This window comes from Phaethon lepturus, unplaced genomic scaffold, assembly GCF_000687285.1.
Source record: "Phaethon lepturus isolate BGI_N335 unplaced genomic scaffold, ASM68728v1 scaffold1248, whole genome shotgun sequence".
In the NCBI taxonomy this organism is placed as follows: domain Eukaryota; kingdom Metazoa; phylum Chordata; class Aves; order Phaethontiformes; family Phaethontidae; genus Phaethon; species Phaethon lepturus.
The window spans coordinates 31,705-55,054 of NW_010559472.1; the positions used below are offsets into that span (position 1 = coordinate 31,705).

The following is a 23,350-nucleotide window of genomic DNA, read 5'->3' on the forward strand; positions in this document are numbered from 1 at the left end:
GGTATGTTTTGCTCCAGTATGTATTCGGTCTGTAAGGCTCCCTTTCTTCTGGTCTTTATAGACAGTCACCAACGTGGGGTTGCAGTTCAGCTGCACACAGGACTTTGCATCTTATCCAGACTCTCAGGAATGGAAAGGGGAAAGGGAATTGGAATAAATTCTACAGCTAATTCTTGCACTAACGGCTGGTGTGATTGCAGGTAAAGTCTTCTATGCCACCACCCCTGAGAAGTTCACCTTCCAAGAAGCTTTTGACAAATGCCGCAGTTTAGGAGCCCGTTTGGCCACCACAGGAGAACTGTACTTGGCCTGGAAGGACGGCATGGACATGTGCAGTGCAGGCTGGCTGGCCGATCGCAGCGTCCGCTACCCCATTTCCAGAGCACGTCCCAACTGTGGAGGAAACCTGGTGGGTGTGAGGACAGTGTACCTGTACGTCAACCAAACAGGGTACCCTCATCCCGACTCTCGCTATGATGCCATCTGCTATAGCGGTAAGTGCGTCAGGGCTGTGGGGCTAAGCGATGTGCCTCCACACATCGGCAAGCGGGAGCTCCCTGGCCAGAGCTAATCTTGTGCTGCTTTCTTTTTTTGTTTTTTTTTAAAGGGTGGGGGGAAGAGCAGGTTTGGCAAAGGACTTGGTCCCCCATTCATGTTCAGGTATGAAGCAGATGCAGAAAGTGCACAGATGCCTGCCCTGTCCGGGGGGAGTGGGTCTGAGGAGGTGCATGTAACACAGTCCTCTTCTCCCCAGTCTTCTCACACCTTCCAGCTTTGGTAGATCTCCAGGAGACGTGGAGCAGAGCTCAGGTGCTTCATGTACAACACTTTGAATGCTGGATATGGAACAGAAGGAAAAAGAGAACAGATCTGACCCTGAAGATGTGTATAGTGCTGTGACGTGGTACAAACACGTGCCTGAGTTTCCAGGCTGGGATAAATCAGAGACTGCAGCAGTCTCTGGTAATCAGAAATAGGGCAAAATTGCACCTAGGAAGTCGAGAGCATCCCAGCTACTCCCCCTTTCTTCTAACTGCACTCTTCTCCCTGCAGCAAGGAGGGACCAAAGCACAGTGGTGTAAAGGAGGGACCAAAGCACAGTGGTGTCCGCTTTGCACTTTGGTGCAAAGCGGACACCATAGGTCCTCACAGTGGTGCTCACAGGTGCTCACAGGTCTATTCAGGACAACCAGAGGCCAACATTCAAATAGGATTGCCATCTTTACAAAAATAATAATGATATTTTAAAATATGTTTTGAAACCCCTTTGATACAGACCGATTGTGTCCAGATGCATGCATGATCAGTGTGTCAGGAGGCCCTGTAAAACCTCCCAAACCCCTTGGAGTTATCCAGCTACGAGGCCAACCTAAAGTCTGGTCCACCAAGCCACAGCCTTCTGATTATCTCAGGGTATGCATCTGAAACGGCTGAGTACAGCCAGCCCTTGTTTGAGCATCTGTACCTAATTCTCTGAATCCCTTGAGGTCTGAGAGGTACTGGCTAAAATGAACTAGCAGGAAAATGGAATTGAAAATAAATAGAGCAGGGAAAGCAGTATTAGGGGAAAAGCCTGACAGTGTCTCATTATCTCTCCCTCCCCAGCTGAGACCTGCCTCACTGCATATCCAAGATTTCTCATCACTCCCTCACCTGCCCCGTTCTGTTTTATGCTGCTCTTTAAACCATCGTCCTTGCTGTAAGCTGACCTGCTCAGTGGCACGTTAAGCACATTCTACAGCCAGTGACGTGACTCGAGCAAAAAAATTATGTGGGAGGAGAAAAATTGTTTGAATGTATTTGGTACAGCAAGTGACTGCCTTGGCTGCTTTGGTGATGGGGATAACATGATTACATGTGACGAGCTCTTAAGTCCTTGCCAGGGCAGAGCAGAAGGAGATAGCGATCCTGGTGAGACTTCATGGACTGAGTGTGAGGATCCAGCTGTCTTTCTCCCACAGCTCAGACCTGCTGTGGAGGTTATCCAAGCTCCCCTGCTTCCCTCCTGCCACCTTAAATTCCTTGCAGCAGGCACTAGAGGTCAGTGCAGACTTGGATATGGGCAAGGTGTTCCCGGGGAGGAGAGCTGGGAGGCGAGCAGGGAAAGTCCTCTTTGATTTACCAGCTGTGGAGCATGCGGTGGCTCATTGCCTCTAACTCATAGACATGCCCTCCGTGCCGGGGTCTTGCGGAGAATCATAGTGGAGGAAGGAAAACTATTTGTTTTTAAAAGAGCATCATGATTTCCCTGCTCTTCTGGCAAACACCCAGCTGCTTCTTGGAGGCAGCACCAGCGCAGCACGCCTTGCTAGACTGAGCACGTCCCCTCTGACCACTGCTTCGTCTCCTGATTTAGGGGACGACATTGAGACTCTGGTCCCAGGGCAGTTCATCGATGAGACGGGAAGCGAGCTGGGCAGCGCCTTCACTGTCCAGACTGTCACCCAGACCGAAGTGGAGCTTCCTCTGCCACGCAACGCCACGGAGGAGGAGGCCCGCGGCAGCATCGCCACCCTGGAGCCCATTGAGATCACACCCACTGCCACCGAACTGTACGAGGGCTTCACCATCCTGCCCGATCTCTTCGCCACCGGTGTCACAGTAGAGACAGCTGCCCCAGAGGAGGAGAATGTGACCAAGGTGGATCTCACAGGGGTGTGGGCTGCACCTGAAGAGGTCACCACCGTAGCCTTAGGCACTGCCGTCACCACTGTAGCCTTAGGCACTGCCGTCACCACTGAAACGGCAGAGGTGAGCTCGGTGGAAGAGGCCGTGGGGGTGACTGCCACACCAGGACTAGAGACTGCCTCGACCTTCACGGTGGAAGACCAGCTGGTGCGAGTGACAGCAGCCCCTGGTGTCGGTCTCCTCCCCGAGCAGCCCATCTCCCCCACAGGTAAGTCACCAGGACTCTGAGAAGCCAGAAGATTGGTGTCTCCTAGAGGTAATCGTTCAGCTGAAAACAGCCTGAGCTTCTGCTGTCACAGAGGGCATCCAGGTCCCTGGAGGTGTGCAGGCCTGTTTGGGGTCAGAGACAGGCTGAGTGCCTCCACTACAGTAGGACAGAAGGGGTGAGGAGGAGGCTGTGGGCCACTCCATCATGTGCTGAAAAGGGCTCCAACGGCTGATGCTTGGAGCTGCAGTGGTCACACTCTGCACTGCCATGTGCACCTGGCTCCAGGGAAGGGGAAAGCCAAGTTAGGAAGAGCCTAGAGGAGGGCTAAAGAGATCCCCAGACACCATCCTCGATGGCAGTGGAGCTCAGCGAATGAGGCATCTCCATCAAAGTGGGTTTGACAGGCACTGGTCCTTGCACTGTTGTTGGGATGACCTTTTCTGGTCATGCACCTCAGTGGAGGGGGGGTCCCGTATCTGCTGTCTCAGCATGGCTTCTCATTCCCCAGGTGTGGTGTTTCACTACCGCGCCGCCAGCAGCAGATATGCCTTCTCCTTCGTCCAAGCTCAGCAGGCCTGCCTGGAGAACAACGCAGTTATTGCCACTCCCGAACAGCTCCAGGCTGCCTACGAGGCTGGCTTTGACCAATGTGATGCCGGTTGGCTGCGGGACCAGACAGTCAGGTAAAACTATATTGACTTGGGGAAGACCCCTCTCAAAACTACTATTCAGCCATGAAATTGAGGCTTTACTCTGGGCTGGCCTGCTGCTCTGCTCGTCAGCATCTAAAGCTTTTCTGACCTAAGGTTTCCTCCAGGCCATGGTATCTAGTGGTCAATAGACCTGTTCTTCTCAGCCTGTCCTACCCGTTTCCTAACCTGTGTATACATCCTGCAGCAGTGAGCTCCCTTGACATGTAGGAAAAGTGGAGGAAAGTTTGTATTCATTGCCCCAAGCTGTAAGTGGACTTGCTTCCACGTCACGCTGGGGCCTCTGAGCACCTCTAACAGTGAAGTGCTCCCAAGTACACTGAGGTTCTTTCAGTACAGGGTGCATAAGGCTGACCTTGGGTTACCACCTCTCTTCTTCTTTTGGTAGGTATCCCATTGTGAATCCCCGAAGCAACTGCATAGGAGACAAAGAGAATTCTCCGGGTGTGCGGTCATACGGCATGCGCCCAGCCTCAGAGACCTACGATGTGTACTGCTACATTGACAGGCTCAAGGGTATGTTCTCCCCCTTCCTCTGGGCACGGCTGTGGAGCAAAAGTGTGCTTCACATCCCCACATCTGTGTGTGCGTGGGTGGGATGCAGGGCCTCACGCCTGTTTTCTCTCCCATCCCTCAGGCGAGGTGTTCTTCGCAACCCAGCCAGAGCAGTTCACCTTCCCAGAAGCTCAGCAGTACTGTGAGAGCCAAAACGCCACACTGGCCTCTGTTGGCCAGCTCCATGCCGCCTGGAAGCAGGGCCTGGACAGATGCTACGCTGGCTGGGTAGCCGATGGCAGCCTCCGCTATCCCATCGTGAGCCCCCGTCCCGCCTGTGGGGGGGATGCGCCCGGCGTGAGAACTGTCTACCAGCACTACAACCAAACAGGCTTTCCCCACCCGCTGTCCCGGCATCATGCCTTCTGCTTCAAAGGTACCGTCCCACCCCTTGTAGGGCATGTAGACTAGTCTCCTCGGGGTAAGGGATTTCACAAGGGAGGTCAGGCACACTGGGGTGCTGGTTTGGGTGAAGAACTTCACTGGCATCTTGGACAGTGAATTTTTGGAAACTTCCTCCAATACCTTTTTGTTCTAGCTCTGCCACCTGCAGAGGAGGAGGGGGTCACCTCATTCTTTGAAGAAGATGTGCTGGCAACCCAAGTGATCCCTGGAGTGGAGGGGATACCCTCCGGGGAGGAGGCAACTGTGGAGACAGAGTTTGCCACTCAAGCTGAGAATCAGACAGCCTTGGGGACAGAAGTCTTCCCAACTGACATGTCGCTGCTCTCAGGTAGGTCAGAGCTTCCCCATCTCCTGGGTCACGCTTGGCTAGTGTTGTAGGGTTGGGACACTCCCAAAATAAATGGACTGTGTCCTTGCTGAAGGGGACCATCTCTGAATCCAGCTAATATTTGCCATATTAGCAAAGTCTGAGGCTGTGCACACGAGTACCACAGGAGGAGCTACGGATGTATATTACTGAACTTTTGCCTAGGACTGAACTAAATGACCAGCCATCCTGCCATGCTGCAGACCAGCACATGCAGCTTTGCCTGAGCACCTTCCAAAATACATTGTTGTGTATCCGGGATGGGGAAGGCAGGCTGGAAACAGACCTCAGGTCATACCTTCCAGGGAGGACAGAGCTGCAGTGTGGTCAGAGCAGCACCAAACTTTTTCTTTTCCATCTCCAAGGAAGCAGTAGCTTGGTTTTGACACCTGGGAATTGGTGTCACTGTTGCCATTGTGCTGTGTCAAAAGATTACATATTCTGTCAGTTTCCCAGATATATTTAATGTATAGTTGTTTAAAATATAATGTTCATTAACAAATTTGAAAGGACCACATTATTTCTGCAAGCACATAGGACTTTGTGCCTTTATCGCAAAGGTATCAGTTTGGAGGTAAAGTCCATCAGGAAATTGTTAATAGCTTCTTTAAAACAATTTACTAAATAATTTTCCTGTCTCCCTCTCTTTCTTCACTCCTTCTTTTCCAGTGAGTCCATCTGGTTTTCCTCCAGCTACCGTAATACCAGAGGAAACAAGTACTGATGCTTCTGTCAGCGAAGTGTCGGGGGAGGTGACTGAATCTGGAGAACATCAAGTCAGTGGTGAACCTTCAGCATCCGGGTGGGTATCTGGAGTCCCGGACACAAGCAGAGAACCATCTTCTGGAGTTTTTGAACTTAGTGGAGAACACTCAGGGATCGGAGAAAGTGGATTACCATCGGTAGACCTACAAACCAGTGGCTTTCTACCTGGAGAAAGTGGGCTACCTTCAGGGGACCTGAGTGGCGTGCCTTCTGGCATTGTTGACATCAGTGGCTTACCTTCTGCAGAGGGAGATGTACCTGTGCCTACTTCAAGGACACCGGAAATTAGTGGGATGCCATCTGGAGTGGAAAGCAGTGGGTTGCCTTCTGGATTTAGCGGAGAAATCTCTGGCATTGAGCTAGTCAGTGGTGTGTCATCTGGAGAGGAAAGCAGTCTCGCCTCTGGTTTTCCTACTGTCTCTCTTGTGGATACCACATTGGTGGAAGTTGTAACAACAGTGCCAGAACGACAAGAGGAGGGAAAAGGATCCATCGGAGTCAGCGGTGAAGGAGATCTCTCAGGGTTCCCATCTACAGAGTGGGACACCAGTGGAGGAGCCCAAGGGTTACCCTCAGGAGCTGAGCTCAGCGGGGAGCCCTCTGGAGAGCCTGAGCTCAGCAAGGAGCCTTCTGGGGTGCCCGAGCTCAGCAGGGAACCCTCCAGAGGTCCTGAGCTCAGTGGGGAGCCTTCTGGGGTGCCTGAGCTCAGCGGGGAACCCTCTGGAGGTCCTGAGCTCAGTGGGGAGCCTTCTGGAAGGCCTGAGCTCAGTGGGTTGCCCTCAGGACTAGATGTCAGTGGAGAACTATCTGGAACGCATGAAGTCAGTGGCCTGGTGGACCTAAGTGGCCTTACTTCTGGTATTGATGGAAGCAGTGAGGCCTCGGGCATTACCTTTGTAGATGCCAGTTTGGAGGAAGTGACAACAACCCCCTCAATTACAGGAGCAGAAGCACAAGAGATTTTGGAAATCAGTGGATTGTCTTCAGGAGGTGAAGATGCATCAGGTGTGGTATCTGGGAGTTTAGACATCAGTGGAGAGCCTTCTGGGCACGTAGACTTTGGTGGAAGTGTTTCTGGAGTGCTCGAGATGAGCGGACATCCGAGTGGAGTGATTGACAGCAGTGGAGAAGTCTCTGGAGTTGATGTCACCAGTAGCCTACTGTCTGGAGAGGAAAGTGGACTCACCTCTGGTTTTCCCACAGTCTCTCTGGTGGATACCACTTTGGTTGAAGTTGTAACACAGACGTCAGTTGCACAAGAGGTGGGAGAAGGGCCATCTGGGATGATAGAAATGAGTGGATTTCCTTCTGGAGACAGAGGGCTATCTGGAGATGGGTCTGGAGCTGTGGAGACTAGTGGATTTCCTTCAGGGACAGGAGACTTCAGTGGAGAGCCATCCGGGATCCCATACATCAGTGGAGATCTCTCTGGAGCCACAGATCTAAGTGGACAATCTTCAGCAGTGACTGATATTAGTGGGGAGGTCTCAGGACTTCCAGAAGTCACTTTAGTCACTTCTGATTTAGTAGAAGTTGTGACAAGACCAACAGTATCCCAGGAACTGGGTGGGGAAACAGCTGTCACGTTTCCCCACAGTTTTGGGCCAAGTGGTGAGGTCTCTGCATCTGGTGAACTAAGTGGGGAAACATCTGCATGGCCAGAAAGTGGTATAGAGACATCAACAGCTTATGAAATCAGTGGTGAAACTTCTGCATTTCCTGAAACTAGTATAGAAACATCCACCATTCAAGAAATCAGTGGGGAATCATCTGCATTTCCTGAAACTAGTGTAGAAACATCCACGATTCATGAAATCAGTGGGGAGACATCTGCATTTCCTGAATTCAGCATAGAAACATCAACAGTCCGAGAAATCAGTGGGGAAACATCTGCATTTCCTGAATTTAGCATAGAAACATCCACAAGTCAAGAAGCCAGAGGAGAAACATCTGGCTATCCTGAAATTGTCATAGAAACATCCACAGTTCAAGAAATAAGTGGGGAAACCTCTGCGTTTCCTGAAAGTAGCACAGAAACATCCACAATACAAGAAATCAGTGGGGAAACATCTGCATTTCCTGAAATTACGATAGGAACATCCACAAGTCAAGACATCAGTGAGGAAACGTCTGCATTTCCTGAAATTAGAATAGAAACATTCACAAGTCAAGAGGCCAGGGGTGAAACATCTGGCTATCCCGAAATTAGCATAGAAACATCCACTGTCCATGAAACCAGTGGAGAAACATCTGCCTTTCCTGAGATTAGCATAGAAACTTCCACAGTCCATGAAATCAGTGGAGAAAGTTCTGCATTTCCTGAAATTAGAATAGAAACATCCACAAGTCAAGAAGCCAGGGGTGAAACATCTGCCTACCCCGAAATTAGCATAGAAACATCCACCGTCCATGAAACCAGTGGGGAAATATCTGCATTTCCTGAAATCAGCATAGAAACTTCGACAGTCCACGAAATCAGTGGGGAAACGTCTGCATTTCCTGAAATTAGAATAGAAACATCCACAAATCAAGAAGCCCGAGGTGAAACATCTGCATTTCCTGAGATTAGCATAGAAACTTCTACAGTCCACGAAATCAGTGGGGAAACCTCTGCATTCCCTGGGATTAACATAGAAACACCAACAAGTCAAGAAGCCAGGGGTGAAACCTCTGTCTACCCCGAAATTAGCATAGGAACATCCACAGTTCAAGAAGTAAGTGGGGAAACCTCTGCATTTCCTGAAATCAGAATAGAAACATCCACAAGTCAAGAAGCGCGGGGTGAAACATCTGCATTTCCTGAGACTAGCATAGAAACATCCACAGTCCATGAAACCAGTGGGGAAACATCTGTGTTTCCCCAAATCGGCATAGAAACATCCACAGTCCATGAAATCAGTGGAGAAGCATCCGTGTTGCCTGCTGCTAACATCGACACAGCTGCCACATCTTTGGCCAGTGGTGAGCCCTCTGGTGCTCCTGAGAAGGAAATTCCTGATGCAACATCTGGAGCTGTGACACACTTGATCACAGGCGTTTCAGGGGAAACCTCTGTCCCAGACGCTGTAATTACTACCAGTACTCCAGATGTTGAACCAACGCAGGCACCCAGGAACCCTGAAGAGGATCAGCTTGAAATACAGCCCTCCCCTCCCACGGTGTCAGGGCAAGAGACGGAGACAGCTGTTGTTCTAGACAATGCCCATCTGCTGGCTACCGCTACTGCTGCCCTGCCCGTCTCACAAGAAGCAATAGATGCACTAGGACCCACTACAGAAGGTACTGTGTCTTCTTCTCGTTTGGAAGGGAACATGCTATGGAAGGGAAGGGAGGGAGGGGGCATAGCTGTCACTTCTTTGCTTCTTCTAGAGCAGAGAATGTTAACACAGAAGCAGGCTTGAGCAGAACATTATTGTGGTGGGAAGCCATAAACATGTGGGGGTTTTCACAGGTCATGTTCAATAGCTTCTGTCTTAACAAATGGTAGTCTGTGTTTGGCCAGGTAATGCAATTATCCAGTCACCATAAATGCATCCCCAGAAGCCTCCAGGACCTCCCTCCTGCCTGCCCATGGCAATTACATGCCCCTGGGGAGAGCAGCAGAGGACCAGTTAAAGGGAAGCACCAGAAGATGCATATCTGGCCTTCCGCCACTTCACCATCACAGTAGGCATCAGTCGCTCCTCTGAATCGGTGTTCCTGGTGGACGTGGCTGGACCCCAGCCATGATGAGCAGCCCACTGGGGCTGGCCCCTGCCAGGAACATGATGGATGCACCGTCTGCTTGTGCCCCCCGGGGTACCCAGGTCACCACTGGGAAACAGATGAGCTCTCCCCTCTGTGCTGCCGGAGGTGGGGGCTCAAAAAAAAGAGTATTCTGTGAACGGTTATTGAGAGCCACTGTGACCAGGTCCCTGGGTGTGATACAGCTGGGGAAGGCACTAGGGCATTCACGCCCCCTCTGAAGCTGCTCTAAGCTATTGCTATAATCTAGAGAAAACAACAATTTTTTCTTCTCATATGGAAACAAGAGCAAAGACGGATCCACCCACCAGAGAATTCCACCCTGGCTAGTGGATGCAGATGAGAAGTTGGATAAGACGGGCTGCAAGTCTCTGTCCTGGTTTGTTTCTCTTTGCGTGATGTGTTGACTTGCTGCCCGTATCTCCGAGTGTTTCATAGCGCTTGCTCCAGAGTGGGACGCCGGCCATCAGCAGCTTTGCAGTGCTGAGGGGTAAGAAGCAAAGCAAAGCCGGCTGGGGACAAAAATCTCTGCTCAGCATCACCTGCACAGAGTGCAATGTTTGCATTGGGCAAACTGCTCCAATCCCTTTGGCACAGAGCTTGGCCGTCCTCTGGTCTGTGTCTTACGGTGCTCTCTGAAGCTAGAACGGGCTAAATGTGCAAGACGATGCTCAGAGAGTCACTACCTTTTGTCAGCTCTGCTGACAAATATCCTTCCTTCCACCCTGCCCCTTTTTGGCGTTTTAGCACTCTGTCTTTGGTAGGATCCCTTGCTGCCAAGTTTAAACAGACAAAATATTTAAATCTGAGTAACCATTTATGACGAAAACACTCTGCTAGCTTTCTGACGAGCATCCCCTGAGCAGCGTTCATGTGCCTTGTAGGCATTAGGATACTGCAATGAGAAGAAAACGAGATGGGACATCGTTGTGCTTGCTGGTCCTTGCTTCTTGGCCAAGGGAGGAGCCCTGTGCCCAGTACCACAGGATGTCCCATGACATCCCTGGACCCAGATTATTTTTACTTTGCTGCAATCAGGAGCAGGTTCCTAGGGAACAGGCCCCATTTGAAAACCATCAATGCTGTGCTGTTGCATGAAGGTCCTACATATGCTCAGTTCTCAATGGGCCACAGGTCATGTAGGACATGTTGCTTAAGTATGGTACAAAATGTATGCACAAAGAGATTTGCTCAGTTCCTTCTAGCAAAAGTAATATTAATTCCACCCCCTTCCCACATTACCTCCTGAACTGCTGCTTTTTGGTTATTTTACACCATTCAGCATAGGCAGCTCTGGACTCAGTAAGGGTCTGTAAATGCAGGGCTTTGTGATGCTCAGCCTGGTTTCTAACATCATTTCCATCCCCAAAGTGTTTTGAATGAGTCACTGCATCTCCTTCTGCATCACTTCTCTCCCCCTGAGAAAACAGGCAATCACAAACCTTTGTCCAGTCCTGCTCATAACACATTTGAGGTCCTGTCTGTCTCTGCTGAGCAGCTGCACAGCAGATGCTGCAGCAGTGGGTGAGGGCAAGTCAGCAGGGTCATTCCCACAGCACTGGTCCAGCCTGGCACCGCATCCAGGGCTTGGCAGGGTGCTGCAGGTGGTACGCACCCAAAAGCCCTCCTTGCACACCTAATGGTAGCAGCCCACTGCTGTGTCCAAGCCAGGAGACAAAAATAAGCCAGCAAAGGCAGGCTTGAGGGGAAGGAAGGAAAGTAGCCAGTGAGGCTCAGGAGAAAAAAAAAATAATTAAAAATTGGCCCCAAAGTATGGTTTTATTTCACTGCTTTTTCTTTTTATAAATTACCCATAAGGCGACTGCCAGATTCTTCGTAGCATTTGTTAGCCAACATTCTTGTGAAGTATTTTGAAAGAAAACCATGTGTTCAGCAACTCATGTGTGAAGAAGTTTGAAAAATGTTCTGAAATTGGAACATGTTGTGTATTTGCAAGTCGTGGAGATGACGATGCAGCAGCTGGAGTTTCTTAGCAGGTGACAGGGAGAGGTAAGCAACGACTGCATGAAGTTTAATTGTAGAATCTTTATAAACTAGAAATGGGCTTGAGTACATGTGCATGGCTGGTGGTCCCACCAGGGAAGATATTTTAAGGTAAAACTTCTCTTTTTATTGGTGAGCTTCTTTACTACAGTGTCCCTATAGGGTTAAATGCAGTCCTGGTCAGGGTCTGAAGGAAGCTCATCCAGGCGGCAAGAAAGTGTATTGACCATGAACTTGCAACACCCCTGCAACAAGTCAAAGTTCTTCTAGAGAATTAGAGCAAAGTGATGACAAAAGAAGAAAAAAAAAAAAAAAAGGAAAAAAAAATTTCCTTTTTTGGGTCATTACTTTTTACAGTGCTCTGGACAGTGTGTACGTGGAAAGTCTACAAGGAAGAAGTGTAGACTGGAACCCAAAATGCTGTTTCCCATGTTGTGGCTACATTTTTACCTGAAGCTTCCCAGTCTTGCAATTTAGCTCTTGCAGAAAGATCAGTTCTAATATCTGTGCCTTGTGCTGTGCTCAGAGTTTGTAGGATGTAATGGATGCCATTAAGTGCAACTAATTTTGACTAGCATTAAAGCACGGGTGAAGCTTACCGAAGAGCTTAGAGTAGGGAGGCATGTGGCTTTTACCCTCTTGTCCTGTCGCTGAAGGGTTCCAGTTAGATCCAGCAGTCTTTTTAGTGGCATGATTTGAGAAGAATGATATTTTTCTGCTCTGTTGTAGTCTCTACTTCTCTTTAAAAACCAGAGCCAGACACACAAGAAGACCAAAGATTAACGCTTGGAGTGCCAGTATTTCTTAGTATTTAACCAAATTGAAGGCTATACATGCACATGTCTTTAGTCAGCAGTTTGATTCCTCCGTGAAGACAGGAACCCCACAAGCTTGAAGAATTGTCCATAGGCTTGGCTTCTTCATCCAGAGTTTTGCCAACTCAGTGGGTCTTTTTGCTTCGGGTAACATTTGAAGACAAATAATTATTAGCTGAAAAAAGCATGCTGGCGCTTCAGTGAAAAGCTGTGGTTTGGAGCACTCTGACCAGTCAATGACTTAAAAACTTTACTCAAGTTGGCGGGGGGGGAAGAGAAATGTGCTGAAATGGCAGCTATTTATGTTAAGTTTTGCTTGTCCCTGGTGAAATGAGTTCACGACGTCTGCTGCCTATGGCTCCAACACAGCTGAAGGTTAGAATCTAATTGAGGAAAGGTCTTGGTGGGCTTTCCTCATTCTTCGTGCCTTGGAAGTCCAAGGGATAGAGTTTTGTTGGTCCAGAGAAGATCAACCTAGAAGAAAAAAAGTCTTGAAAACTTTCACCTGATTCATAATGTTTCACCTAATGTGGAATGAAGGGTATGCTCTCAAGAAGGAGATAGAAGTACCAGTCCTGGCTGAGAGACAACCAAAAGCACAGACCATTTGTGGCTGACCAGTTGATTTGATGTCTCCTGGATATACAGTCTGTTTTGCTTGATTAAAACCTTTCCCTGAAGAGTCAACCTACAGTCCAGGACCACTAGTCCTGGACTAGTGTTATATACATGTCAGTTTACTTCTACACATAATATTTTGGAGGCAGAGATGTCCAAATTTCCTGAGTTCTCCTTCCAGGAGAATGTTGGACAAATCAAAGGTCCCAACAGGTCAACAGATCCCCCTGAAAACTTGCTGTTCTCTAGATGAATATAGATTTTAAAGGCTGTAGGAATATCTGCCCCTTCTGCTGCATGGAGGCTTTGGTTTAATTATTGTAGTTAACTATTTTAATTACTTAATTGCTCATCATAAGTCAATAGCTGGCTATGTGATGTTCAAGGGTAGCATTTTACTTAAAATGAGAGAGAACTGTTTTCCCCAACTCCTCCTATTCTTTTCTTGTAGGAGTCACCCTACAATTGCTCCAATGTTTTTCTTCACTGTTTGAGCTATCAGATCAGCAGTTCAAACTTCCCACGAGTCTCTGAAAAGCAAATTTAATTTGTACCTGGATGGTTTTTTTCCCCTCAGTCTCTAGAAGATAATTATCTAGCTGGTCTCTGAGTCCCTGTTTGGATAATTGCACTTATAAGGAGGCCTATAAAGAAAGGGTGAGGGGCACAACAGGGACTGTTGGACACCCTGAAAGTGCCTTGCCTTTCTGTCGTATCTTTCCCTCTCTGCAGAACAAAGCCAGGAATTTAAAACCTAGGGTATGTTGCTGAACCACTTACTCACAGCTTCAGGAAAACTATACAGTTTGTTCTGGGTTTGGGTGATAGCATCCTCTCTGTTCACAAGCTGCTTCTCCTTAGTGGATGTTTTGAGCACAAAGCTGACCTGATGTAATGGGTGTTCCTGCTCATCCTCCGTACAGGCTTCCATTGAGAGAAATGCACAGACTGTATTGTTTTAAAAATTGTTAGCACTGTTTCTAGTATTGTCCTCTTAGCTTGAGATGAAGGATTTTAAAAGCATTTCCTTCTCACCACTGACACTGTGTGTTCACTTTTGCATGCCATTTGCCTTCTGAGCAAAACCAGGACCAATCTATTTCCTTTTCATTTCTAAAGGATTTCTCTTTCCAATTTCCATGATCCAGTACAGCAAATTGCTTTCAAAGGCATTGGGAGAATACTTATGTTTAGTTGCACCAAAAGAAAATAGTTCTGACTAAATATAGTACGTATCTGGCAATATAAAAGAAATCTTAGGAAGAAAATGGTGAAGCAAATTCACAGTTTGCATTGTAGCTATGTAAGTTCCCTCGCTTTCTCCAGCCAACAGTTTACATCTTCCAGATGCAAGACCATGTTTACATTGGATATTTTGTTGTAATTGTTTTATTTTCTAAAACAAATCTTGAAGTTAGACCTTGGGTCCTCTTAGTAGCAAAAAATAGAACCTGTTGTGTCAGTAGATTTGAATAATCTTTTGCAGCTTCTGGGTAATATTAACTGCAGTACAAATCGTCTTCTAAAGAGCTGCTAATTTTGCATTATCCTCAAGAAGTGAGTTAATAATATGTTCTAAATGGGCTTCCTCTTCTTGGCACTGCAAAGCATTTTCTCCCCTGTCTTTGTTTTAGAACTGAAACTCTTGAAAGCAAGAGCTGCCTCTGTTCTGCATCCCATGCCGCATGGCTTGTCCTTTGTTAGTGCCGGGTAATAATAGCAGTAGTCTTGTCTTCTTGTCAGTTGATAAGCACTTGAGCTGCATCTCAAAGCAGAGCTGACTTTTTGAATGACCGCTCACCCAAGCAAATAAATAGCTCGCATCTGTGTAAGGTCCTTGTGTGTCGAGGTACCTGGCAGCTGCTGCTGTGGAAGTGGGGACTCGCTCCGTGCTGAGCAGAGCTGGCACACCTAGCGTGCCGCAGGCTTTTCAGCTGGCTGAAGAGGTGTACAGTGATTTACTAACCTCATATAGCTCTAAACTCTGTGGAAATGGACACATTTACGGTATATAAAAGGTTATGAAGAAAATAGCCAAGCATTGCGTGATAGATGGAATTTATTTGTTTTTTACTGGGGTTCTCACCTCAGGTAAATCCTATGGTTTTGAGGCAATATCCTAGAAACACCCACAACCCAACTTGCCAGGGTTTCCAGGCACAACATCGCTGCCAGTTTTACCATTGAGAACTTATTTTTCTAAAAGGCCTCCAAGATCCAGATTTTCTGGGAGGAACAGAATCAGCAACGCTTCCTCCAACCCAGCTGATATGTTTGAGTTTCCTGACACCAGCTTGGTGAGGTGATTCTACATCCAGATGGAGATAGGGTCACTGCCCCAACAGCCCAACGGTCTGACGGGGGAGTTTGGTATTTATGATGATCATGTGTTTAAAACGTCTTCTCTCCAGCCATTTGCAGCACGCTTCTAGGAAAAAAAAAACCCTGTCTGTGTCTCACTTGTATTTGTTGTCTGTTTCCAACACTACCTACAAGTACACACCCTTTCTCTATGTGTCATATATAAAAATATATATGTATATGTATGGAGAGATATATAACATATATATCATCTGCAGAGATTTGTTTTTACAGCCTATATAATATGTGCAATCATATTATATACAATATCTGTAAAAGGAAATTCTGTTCCAGTGTTATTTCCCAGCTGGAAATTTCTGGCAATGACCTTGCACATGTGTGCCTGCTCCCTCCTCCTCCAAGACCAGGGATGGCAACTCATAGCAGGACTCCTGCATCTCAGAAGAGATCTTGGACGCACCAAGTTTTAGTCCACGTGGCCAAAGACAGCTGAATGAAGACTCATTATTCCTTGTTAAATGTTCTGCTTTAGCTCTCGTATGTGCTTTGTTCCCACTTCTGCAGCGTGCTTTACACTTCATGGAGCCTAATGGACAAAGGAGAACTTTTCCTTACTTGTTCAGTTGGAGCCCACTGGAATCAACACAAACTTCTGCTGTCACTGCTCCTGGGAAGCCCAAGGGGCCTCTAGAGTTGTAATCATCCCTCAGGATACCTCATTTTCCTTTATGGTCTCTATCTTCTAGGAATTGCAAGTGTGGCTAATAAGCAATAGCCAGCCAAGCTCAACTCTTCATTTCTGTTAGGCCCATGACTCCCATTTTGTTCTGGAAAGTATTTATTAGTGTCATGGAAACAGGATCTCCAGTTCTCTTCATGTTGCAGTGAACAAAGAAATCCAGAAAGCATTCATGAGTGTTTAGAAGAGCAATCCAGAGGAAAAAGTTTTATCTCTCACCAAAGAACTGCAAATGTGGAGTGAGAGTTTCATCAGCCACCTGAGGAATAATTGCATTGCTTGTGGTGATACAGCCTAGAATAAAGATGACAACACACAAACCGATTTACCATCCAAGGTCAGAAAGAATTTTCTCCATCACTTAGGCACGTTGCAGAACTTGTCAACTTTTAGTTGACATATCGGACATTGGCCAATGAGTGACTATACAGCCACATGGGGTATAACACGCATCTGCTCTCATATGTCTGGGGACACTGAGCAGCTGGGCCATGGTTCTGCAAGAAGACAACATCTGACCGAATATACCCCGATCAGAAGATGAGCACAGACCCTGAGGAGCTGCTGCTCTGCTCTGGTATTTCTATAGCCAGCATGTTTATCATCTTTGAATGTTTCCTCACTAACCTCTTTCATCCACAAGAAGAGCATGGAGTGTCAGTCAGCACTTTTAAAGCCTTACATTTCTTCTGAGTGTGAAAGAGAGAAACGTCTCGCATGAGGATCTAACCAGTCATCATTTAACCTAACCTGCATGGATGTGCTCCCGCTTTCTTCTTTAGTCTACCTCCTTGTTTCTGAGTTGAATGTCTCTGAAATCTTTCCATTCTGAATGATTCTTCTTCTGATTCCAAAGCTCAGTAAGTAAGATTAAGGCTCAATCTGGAGAGCCTAGAACTGGGCTCCCCCAAAACTGGGAGAAGAGTTTTTACTTCCAGCACAAGCTAGATTTTACAATATGTAGATACAGACTGGCTACCTGTGGCCTTCTTCAGAGCATCTATGCTTCCTTCCTTCTGCTCCAAGATGACAGGGGATGGAAGTGCTACCAAATGGTGGCATTTACTATCCAGGCTTGTGCTAATTAGCAAGTTGAGAAACATTGGAGAGTTGGAGGTCAAACTCTTCCCACACCAACTTCTCTGTTCACCTCCAGAAAAAAAAAAAAAAAAAAGAATTTTAAGGGCTGTTCTAGGTGAGCAACTAAGAGTAGTTTCCTCCACCAAGAGGGAATCCACAGCTGGAAAAGATGTACAGCTTCTTCCAGCTCCATCACAAGCAAGAGCGAGCATAGTGGGGACAGGTCTGGAGAAAATGGCACTGGACTCCAATACTCATCACCAAGGAAGAGGCACTTATAGCCAGGCCTAAGATCCTCAAAAGGAAAAGATTGAGGGTCTCTGAACCACCTTTGAACCCACTTCTTTTCTTCCCTGCACTTTCTTCATCTTCACTGAGAGGATTTCTTGCCCTGGAACTTCACCTGAATTATGGTTAGGAAGAAACTAGTAGCGAGCACTGGCCCCAGGAAGGCCAGTTAGGAGATAGAGATCTGTTTCAGGATATTTCCGTCATTTATGAGAATTCCACGTTTTTCCTCATAGGCACATAGCTGATGGAGGCACAGACACAAGTTTGCATGTTCAATCCACCAGGCAGAGGCAGTGGACAAGGAAGAGTTATCACAGCTGTCACAGACATGGAGCGCTGCATATTAGATACATCTTGCTGAGCTTTTCCTGATATCTTCACAGTGGTGTTCAACCACCAAATGACAGAAAAACAAAGTCTTCCTTGTAGGGTGGGTTGGGTCTCTTGCCTTCATTCTTCCAGCAGCAGCAGTATGTTTTAAAATAAGACCCTAGAAACTCACAGGTTCCCCCAAAACAACTGATATTGCCTCCTAAACAAGCAAGGAAACAAGTTCTCCTATTGGTGGAGTTGTCTGCCCAGAGCCCTAATGGAAGCCCTTGATTTCTTGCAGACACTGATGAGTGCCACTCAAGCCCCTGTCTGAATGGAGCTACCTGCGTTGATGGCATCGACTCTTTCAAATGCTTATGCCTTCCCAGCTACGGAGGGGACCTGTGTGAGATCGGTACGGCCTATCCGGCTTCAGCTAATCTTACTAACTGCTACACTACCTCGTTCCCACCCTGCCCCCCAAAAAAGCTGATCCCAAGTGCTTCCACCAGTCCTGCCCTCATCTCAGTGACCTAACCTCTAACAGAAGCTTAAAAAACAGTAGGAGAGACTTTTGCTTATGTATTTTGATTACTTTGCTCATCACAGCACCATGTCCTCTAGGATTCCTTAGCAGGAGCTTCTGGTGTCTTCTTCAGCTTTCTCTTTTTCACGTTTCTCTAGCAAAGCTCCATACGGATTGTAACGGTGTTGATCACAAAAGTCACTGTCTCTTTGGGTCAAGGGTCTTTCTGTTCATCTGTAACAGTAGGGAAGCATCTGAGTACAGATCTGAGTATATCTTCACCCCAGGCAAACTTTCTCTGCTAGACTGGAATTTCATGGAAGGATGCTTCAACTGAGCCATGCAAAATGATTGTGTGTCTCTCTGTGAAGATGCAGCTGAGAGAAGCCTTGTTCACCCCAGGAACCTCCACCAATTTGACACAGCATGACATTTTTGTCATCTCTTCAATGTGGCTTCCTGTGGCAATATCAGCAGGGAATGTGTATCTTTGAGAAAACGTGAAGTGACCTATTTTTCCATCAGAATTAGGTACTCTGACCTGCACTAATACTTCTTTTTGTTTCTACAAGGAAAGAAAAAAAGGGTTGGGTTTTTTTCTTAAAGCTGATGAAAGTCCAAACTTTTATCAGCTTAGCTGAGAGGAAGCTCTCCTGCCTTGCTCAAACAAAAGAGGAAGAAGGTTGCTTCTTCATCTTGGCACAAGTAATGATGATATATATTGGATTTTCTCCTACCCTTTCTCTGCATCTCTCTTTCTGCTTCCAATATAATCATATGGAGTGGACCATAAGAAGGCAGCTCAGGATCGTTGGACCATTTGTCTTAGCATGACTTTTCCTAATGCAACCTAATCAGCCTCTGATTTCCCCATCCCTGCTACCTGTTGTTGAAGATCCCTGTAAGAGAACAAGAGACTTTCTACCTTTCTACCCTGCAGCCACTTGCAACCTTGTTTGTTCCAAGCCAGACTGAATTTCCTCTTTTGTGATTTACCGGCTGTGATGCCCGGGCCCCAGAAGCAGGGAGATGCAAGAGGAAGCCAGTGCCCCGAATTCAGTGGTGAATGTAAATCTTCATTATTCCCATGAGGAAACCTTCCATTCTATAACATCTATCAGTCTCCAAGAACATCAGGACACCATAGGTGAGCTCTGCTGTCTGTGCACACAGCCAGTTCTTCTTGGCACCACAACAGTGACCCTACCAGGGAACAAACTTTTTGCCATTCTTTTCCAAGACAATTGCTGTCATATTACTGTGAGTGACTTTTCTCCTAGGAAATGTCCTGCTGAGGTTCTGTGCCATGTGCTGTTCCATCCCCAGGCTGTGATGACAAGGGGTGGCATTCAAGCTGCTGGAAAAAAATCTTAAATCTCAAAAGACAGGGCATGTTCTCTGCTCACCTTGGCAAGCGATCTGCCTGCAAAGACCAGGAATCTTTAGAGCTTCAGCTACTTCCAGATAATCTATTTGATCTGTTGAAGAAAGCAGAAAACATTTTTAAAGCCTCAACTAACTACCAACCTTTCCAAAATCTATGAAGCGTCTGCAGTCTCCAGCTGGAAGAACACCAGAAGGATGCATGAGGAGGAATTGGTGTGATTGATTGAAGGTGACAAGTGCTTTGACCTATCAAGTTTAACAACAGAAGAAAGAAACTGAGTATAGAAAACCTTACTGGAAAGGAAGAGTGGCATGAGGACTCATAAAAGCCCACCACTCAAAGACCAGAAAGTGCCTGAGAATGGACTGTAGATTGGGCATCTGAATGGCTGAGAGTAAATACATCTGATTTTCTGTTTCCTCTGGTCACATGAAGATGTGTGGTGTTGCGTTGCATGAGAGCTGCTGAAGGTCTTTTCTGGTCGTTTCCCCATTTGTCTCTGCTCTCCCCCATCTGTGGTTTGTTTTTTTTTTTATAATTAATGTGTTCAACTCTTCAGTGTTGGTAACTCTCAGATGGTAAAAGATATTCTGAAAAGTTGAGAAATTTTTTTACATCTCTAGTAGCTTCCAAGCTTTTTCCTTGAGAATTCATTTTCTCTCTCCACCATGGTAAGTTCCTGCCTCCGTCTCTTTTCTCCCACGTTGGTAAGCTTGCTTCACCTCCAGAGCCCCAACATGACCAACATGACCACCCGAACCTGGGCTCTTCCCCCACCTTTCTTTTCCAACATATACATGTTGATTTTGAGCATCTGGATTCAGGTTTTGGAGTTGCTTTCCAAAGCAAGAAAACTCTGCAGGCCAGCACAAGTGGGAAGAGAGGGGTTCTTGCTTGGTCAGTTCCTCAAAAACAGAGCCCAGTAACATTACACAGGAATTGAATTGCTCAGGAACAAGTTTGTATCACTCGAGTTTTCTAGTAGCACTGGTCACGTTACTGCACACACAAGGTCTTCAACATAGGGTCCCCTCTCTGTGTGTGTCTTGAATGTCTTCTGCTCAATTTCCCTGGGATTTTCCACAGGCAACAATCTCAGGGTTTGCTTTTTCGTGGAAGTGACCATGTGTTGTCCCACGCCATGAAAGCATGAGCTGCTAAGAGGTGAGTTGGAAGGCTTCCAGACTCATGCACCAACTCCTTTTCATCCTTCCTTCATGTGTTTCAGACCTGGAAAACTGTGAGGAAGGCTGGACCAAGTTCCAGGGCCACTGCTACAAGCACTTTGAAGACAGGGAGACTTGGATGGATGCAGAGACCAGGTGCCGACAACATCAAGCCCACCTGAGCAGTATCATCACCCCAGAGGAGCAAGAATTTGTGAACAGTGAGTACCGAGGGCAGCCTAAGGCTCAGCAGGGGTCCATCCGTTGGACTCTGAGTCTATGGGCAAATTTATCCAAAACGATATAAAAACTACAATTTCCTGCACTGGTGCTTAGATATTTCCTAATGAGGCCTCACCCTTGCACAGGGGAGGAAGAACCATCCAGCCATGAGACAGGGGATGGCCCTTTCTCAGCTAGGACAGATCTTTGCTCTTACCCCATTGCTGATGCGGCTTGTTCACAAAATGTTCACTTGCTGCAACAAGCACAGTGACCCATGCCAATGTGGGTGAACCCATGTTCATGGCACACTGTGTGGTGAGAGAGATGGACAAGCACAATGTGGGGAAAAAAGGACATCAGGGGCTAGTGACTGAGAAGGAGCCGAATGACCAAGGTGGGTCCAGGGCCAGAGACAGCTGAGATGGCAAAGAAACACTTCCAGCAAGGTGTAGGGGAAGCACGACCAACTCTTCTCTCCCCCTCCATCTCTTCCAGGCCATGCACAGGACTACCAATGGATCGGCCTTAGCGACAGAGCCGTGGAGAATGACTTCCGCTGGTCCGACGGGCACTCCCTGGTGAGTCTGCAGCCCACGGCGTGGGCAGGCACCAGCTTGGGGGGGAGGACACCCGTGGGTGGGAAAAGCCCCATGAATTGCGTGCTAAGTGCTTGGGTTGGGCGTTGAATGGAGAGTGGAGGAAGCCCTACACTTTGTAGGGCTCATGTTTTTTCCAAACCTCTAGTAAAGCTGGTCAGCAGAGCTCCTGGGCACCATCGTGATAGAAATAACCACTCTAATAGCAGCGCTGGCAACTCATGGTCTCTGCTGGTGAGATGCCTGGGGGGGGCAGCAGCCGGGCTGAGGAAGGGGGTAGGAGAGGGAAGGGCTCAGCCTTAGGCAAAGGGCTTTCCTCTCTCGGCAGCAATTTGAGAACTGGCGGCCCAACCAACCCGATAACTTCTTCGCGGCGGGTGAGGACTGCGTTGTGATGATCTGGCACGAGCAAGGCGAATGGAACGACGTCCCCTGCAACTATCACCTCCCTTTCACCTGCAAGAAAGGAACAGGTCAGCACCCTGCGCCGCACCAGCAAGGGTCGGGGAGCTCAGGCAGTGGCTGCGGGGCTGCCAGGGCCAGGGTTTCGTGTCTCCAGGCAGAGCCTTCACCCCCATACGCCAGCTCCATGCCCTCCCATGGACACAAGCGGCTGTTGCGATGCCCAGCTCTTGCTCTCTTGCCTCTCCAGGAGGCAGGAATGGAACCCTGAGGCAGACCACTGCCTTAAAGCCCATCGCAGTATTTCCCTATTTCTCTGCCCCTGAATTTTGTAGACCGAGGCAATATCAAAGGGATTTTAGGTTTTATGAACTTTTTAATCAATTGTTCCTTTTTTGTATTGCCTCTGTCTGTTCCCCCCCAAAACAAAGGAATGATCCCTTTGTGGATGTAGCAAAAAAAACCCAGCAGGCTCTGGTGATGGCACCTGCCCAGATGGGACCCAGACACCTTCTAGATAAGAGAAGTTATTCCAAGGGGGGAATAACAGGGGAGGGCATCACTCCCACTGCATCTCAGGGCTGGGCAAGGATGGCTGTGGACACGGCTGCCTCCTTCCACCCCAGAAGTGGCCACCTTTCAAGCAGCCATCACACATGCCCTCTCTCCATCATTCAGAGACCTCATGGGACAGGGCGCAGGAGAAGCAGAGTGACGAGGCTATGCGTGCCCAGCCTGCGCCAGGCAGGCAGGAGCTGCCCGGGTGTGAGCTGCCTGCTCAGCCTGGCAGAAATCCTCAAGCTCTCCATGTCTCTGCCCATCTCCTGCAGTAGCCTGTGGGGACCCCCCCGTGGTGGAGAACGCCAGGACCTTCGGTCGGAAGAAGGACCGCTACGAAATAAACTCCATGGTGCGGTACCAGTGCAACCAAGGCTACATCCAGCGCCACGTGCCCACGATTCGGTGCCAGCCCAATGGGCAGTGGGAGCAGCCGCGGATATCCTGCATAAACCGTACGTCTCAGCCCCTTCACCTTTGGGATAGGGCTGGTGGATCCCTGCAGCTGGGAGAAGGAACTGGGAATGAGGGGGCATCACCTCAGGTTGCAGGTTAGCTCCGAGCCGGGCAGAAGGGAACATCATGGTCCCCTTGACTTGTTGAAAGCTCCCCCATGATGGGGCCATGGGAGCTGGCATCTTCTGGGTAGGTGTGGACCACGGGGGCTGGCTGGAGGGGTAGCTCGGGCAACTCCTGTCCTGGAGGCTTCTCCACCTAGGCAGGGTAGGGGCAGCTCCAGAGCTGGGAAAGGGCAACAAGGAGCTTACCGAGGGCCCAGGCAGCTTAAAGAAAGGAAAGAAAAAGAAATGGCTTCTGAAAGGGTGAGTTTTGGCACCACCTGCATCGGCAGAGAGAATGGAGGGGGCT

At 48.1% G+C, this 23,350-nt stretch overlaps 1 protein-coding gene across 1 annotated transcript in view; it reads left to right on the top strand.

Annotated features, from left to right (window-relative positions):
* Positions 1-23,350, top strand: part of ACAN (aggrecan) — a 28,131-nt gene that overhangs the window by 3,589 nt on the left and 1,192 nt on the right. The window contains exons 5-16 of the mRNA XM_010293354.1: positions 201-494; positions 2,357-2,896; positions 3,405-3,579; positions 3,995-4,122; positions 4,244-4,537; positions 4,700-4,894; positions 5,603-7,516; positions 7,634-8,977; positions 20,765-20,923; positions 21,423-21,505; positions 21,852-21,996; positions 22,756-22,938. Of these exons, the coding sequence (XP_010291656.1) occupies positions 201-494; positions 2,357-2,896; positions 3,405-3,579; positions 3,995-4,122; positions 4,244-4,537; positions 4,700-4,894; positions 5,603-7,516; positions 7,634-8,977; positions 20,765-20,923; positions 21,423-21,505; positions 21,852-21,996; positions 22,756-22,938 (5,454 nt within the window). The remainder of the gene's footprint in view (positions 1-200; positions 495-2,356; positions 2,897-3,404; positions 3,580-3,994; positions 4,123-4,243; positions 4,538-4,699; positions 4,895-5,602; positions 7,517-7,633; positions 8,978-20,764; positions 20,924-21,422; positions 21,506-21,851; positions 21,997-22,755; positions 22,939-23,350) is intronic.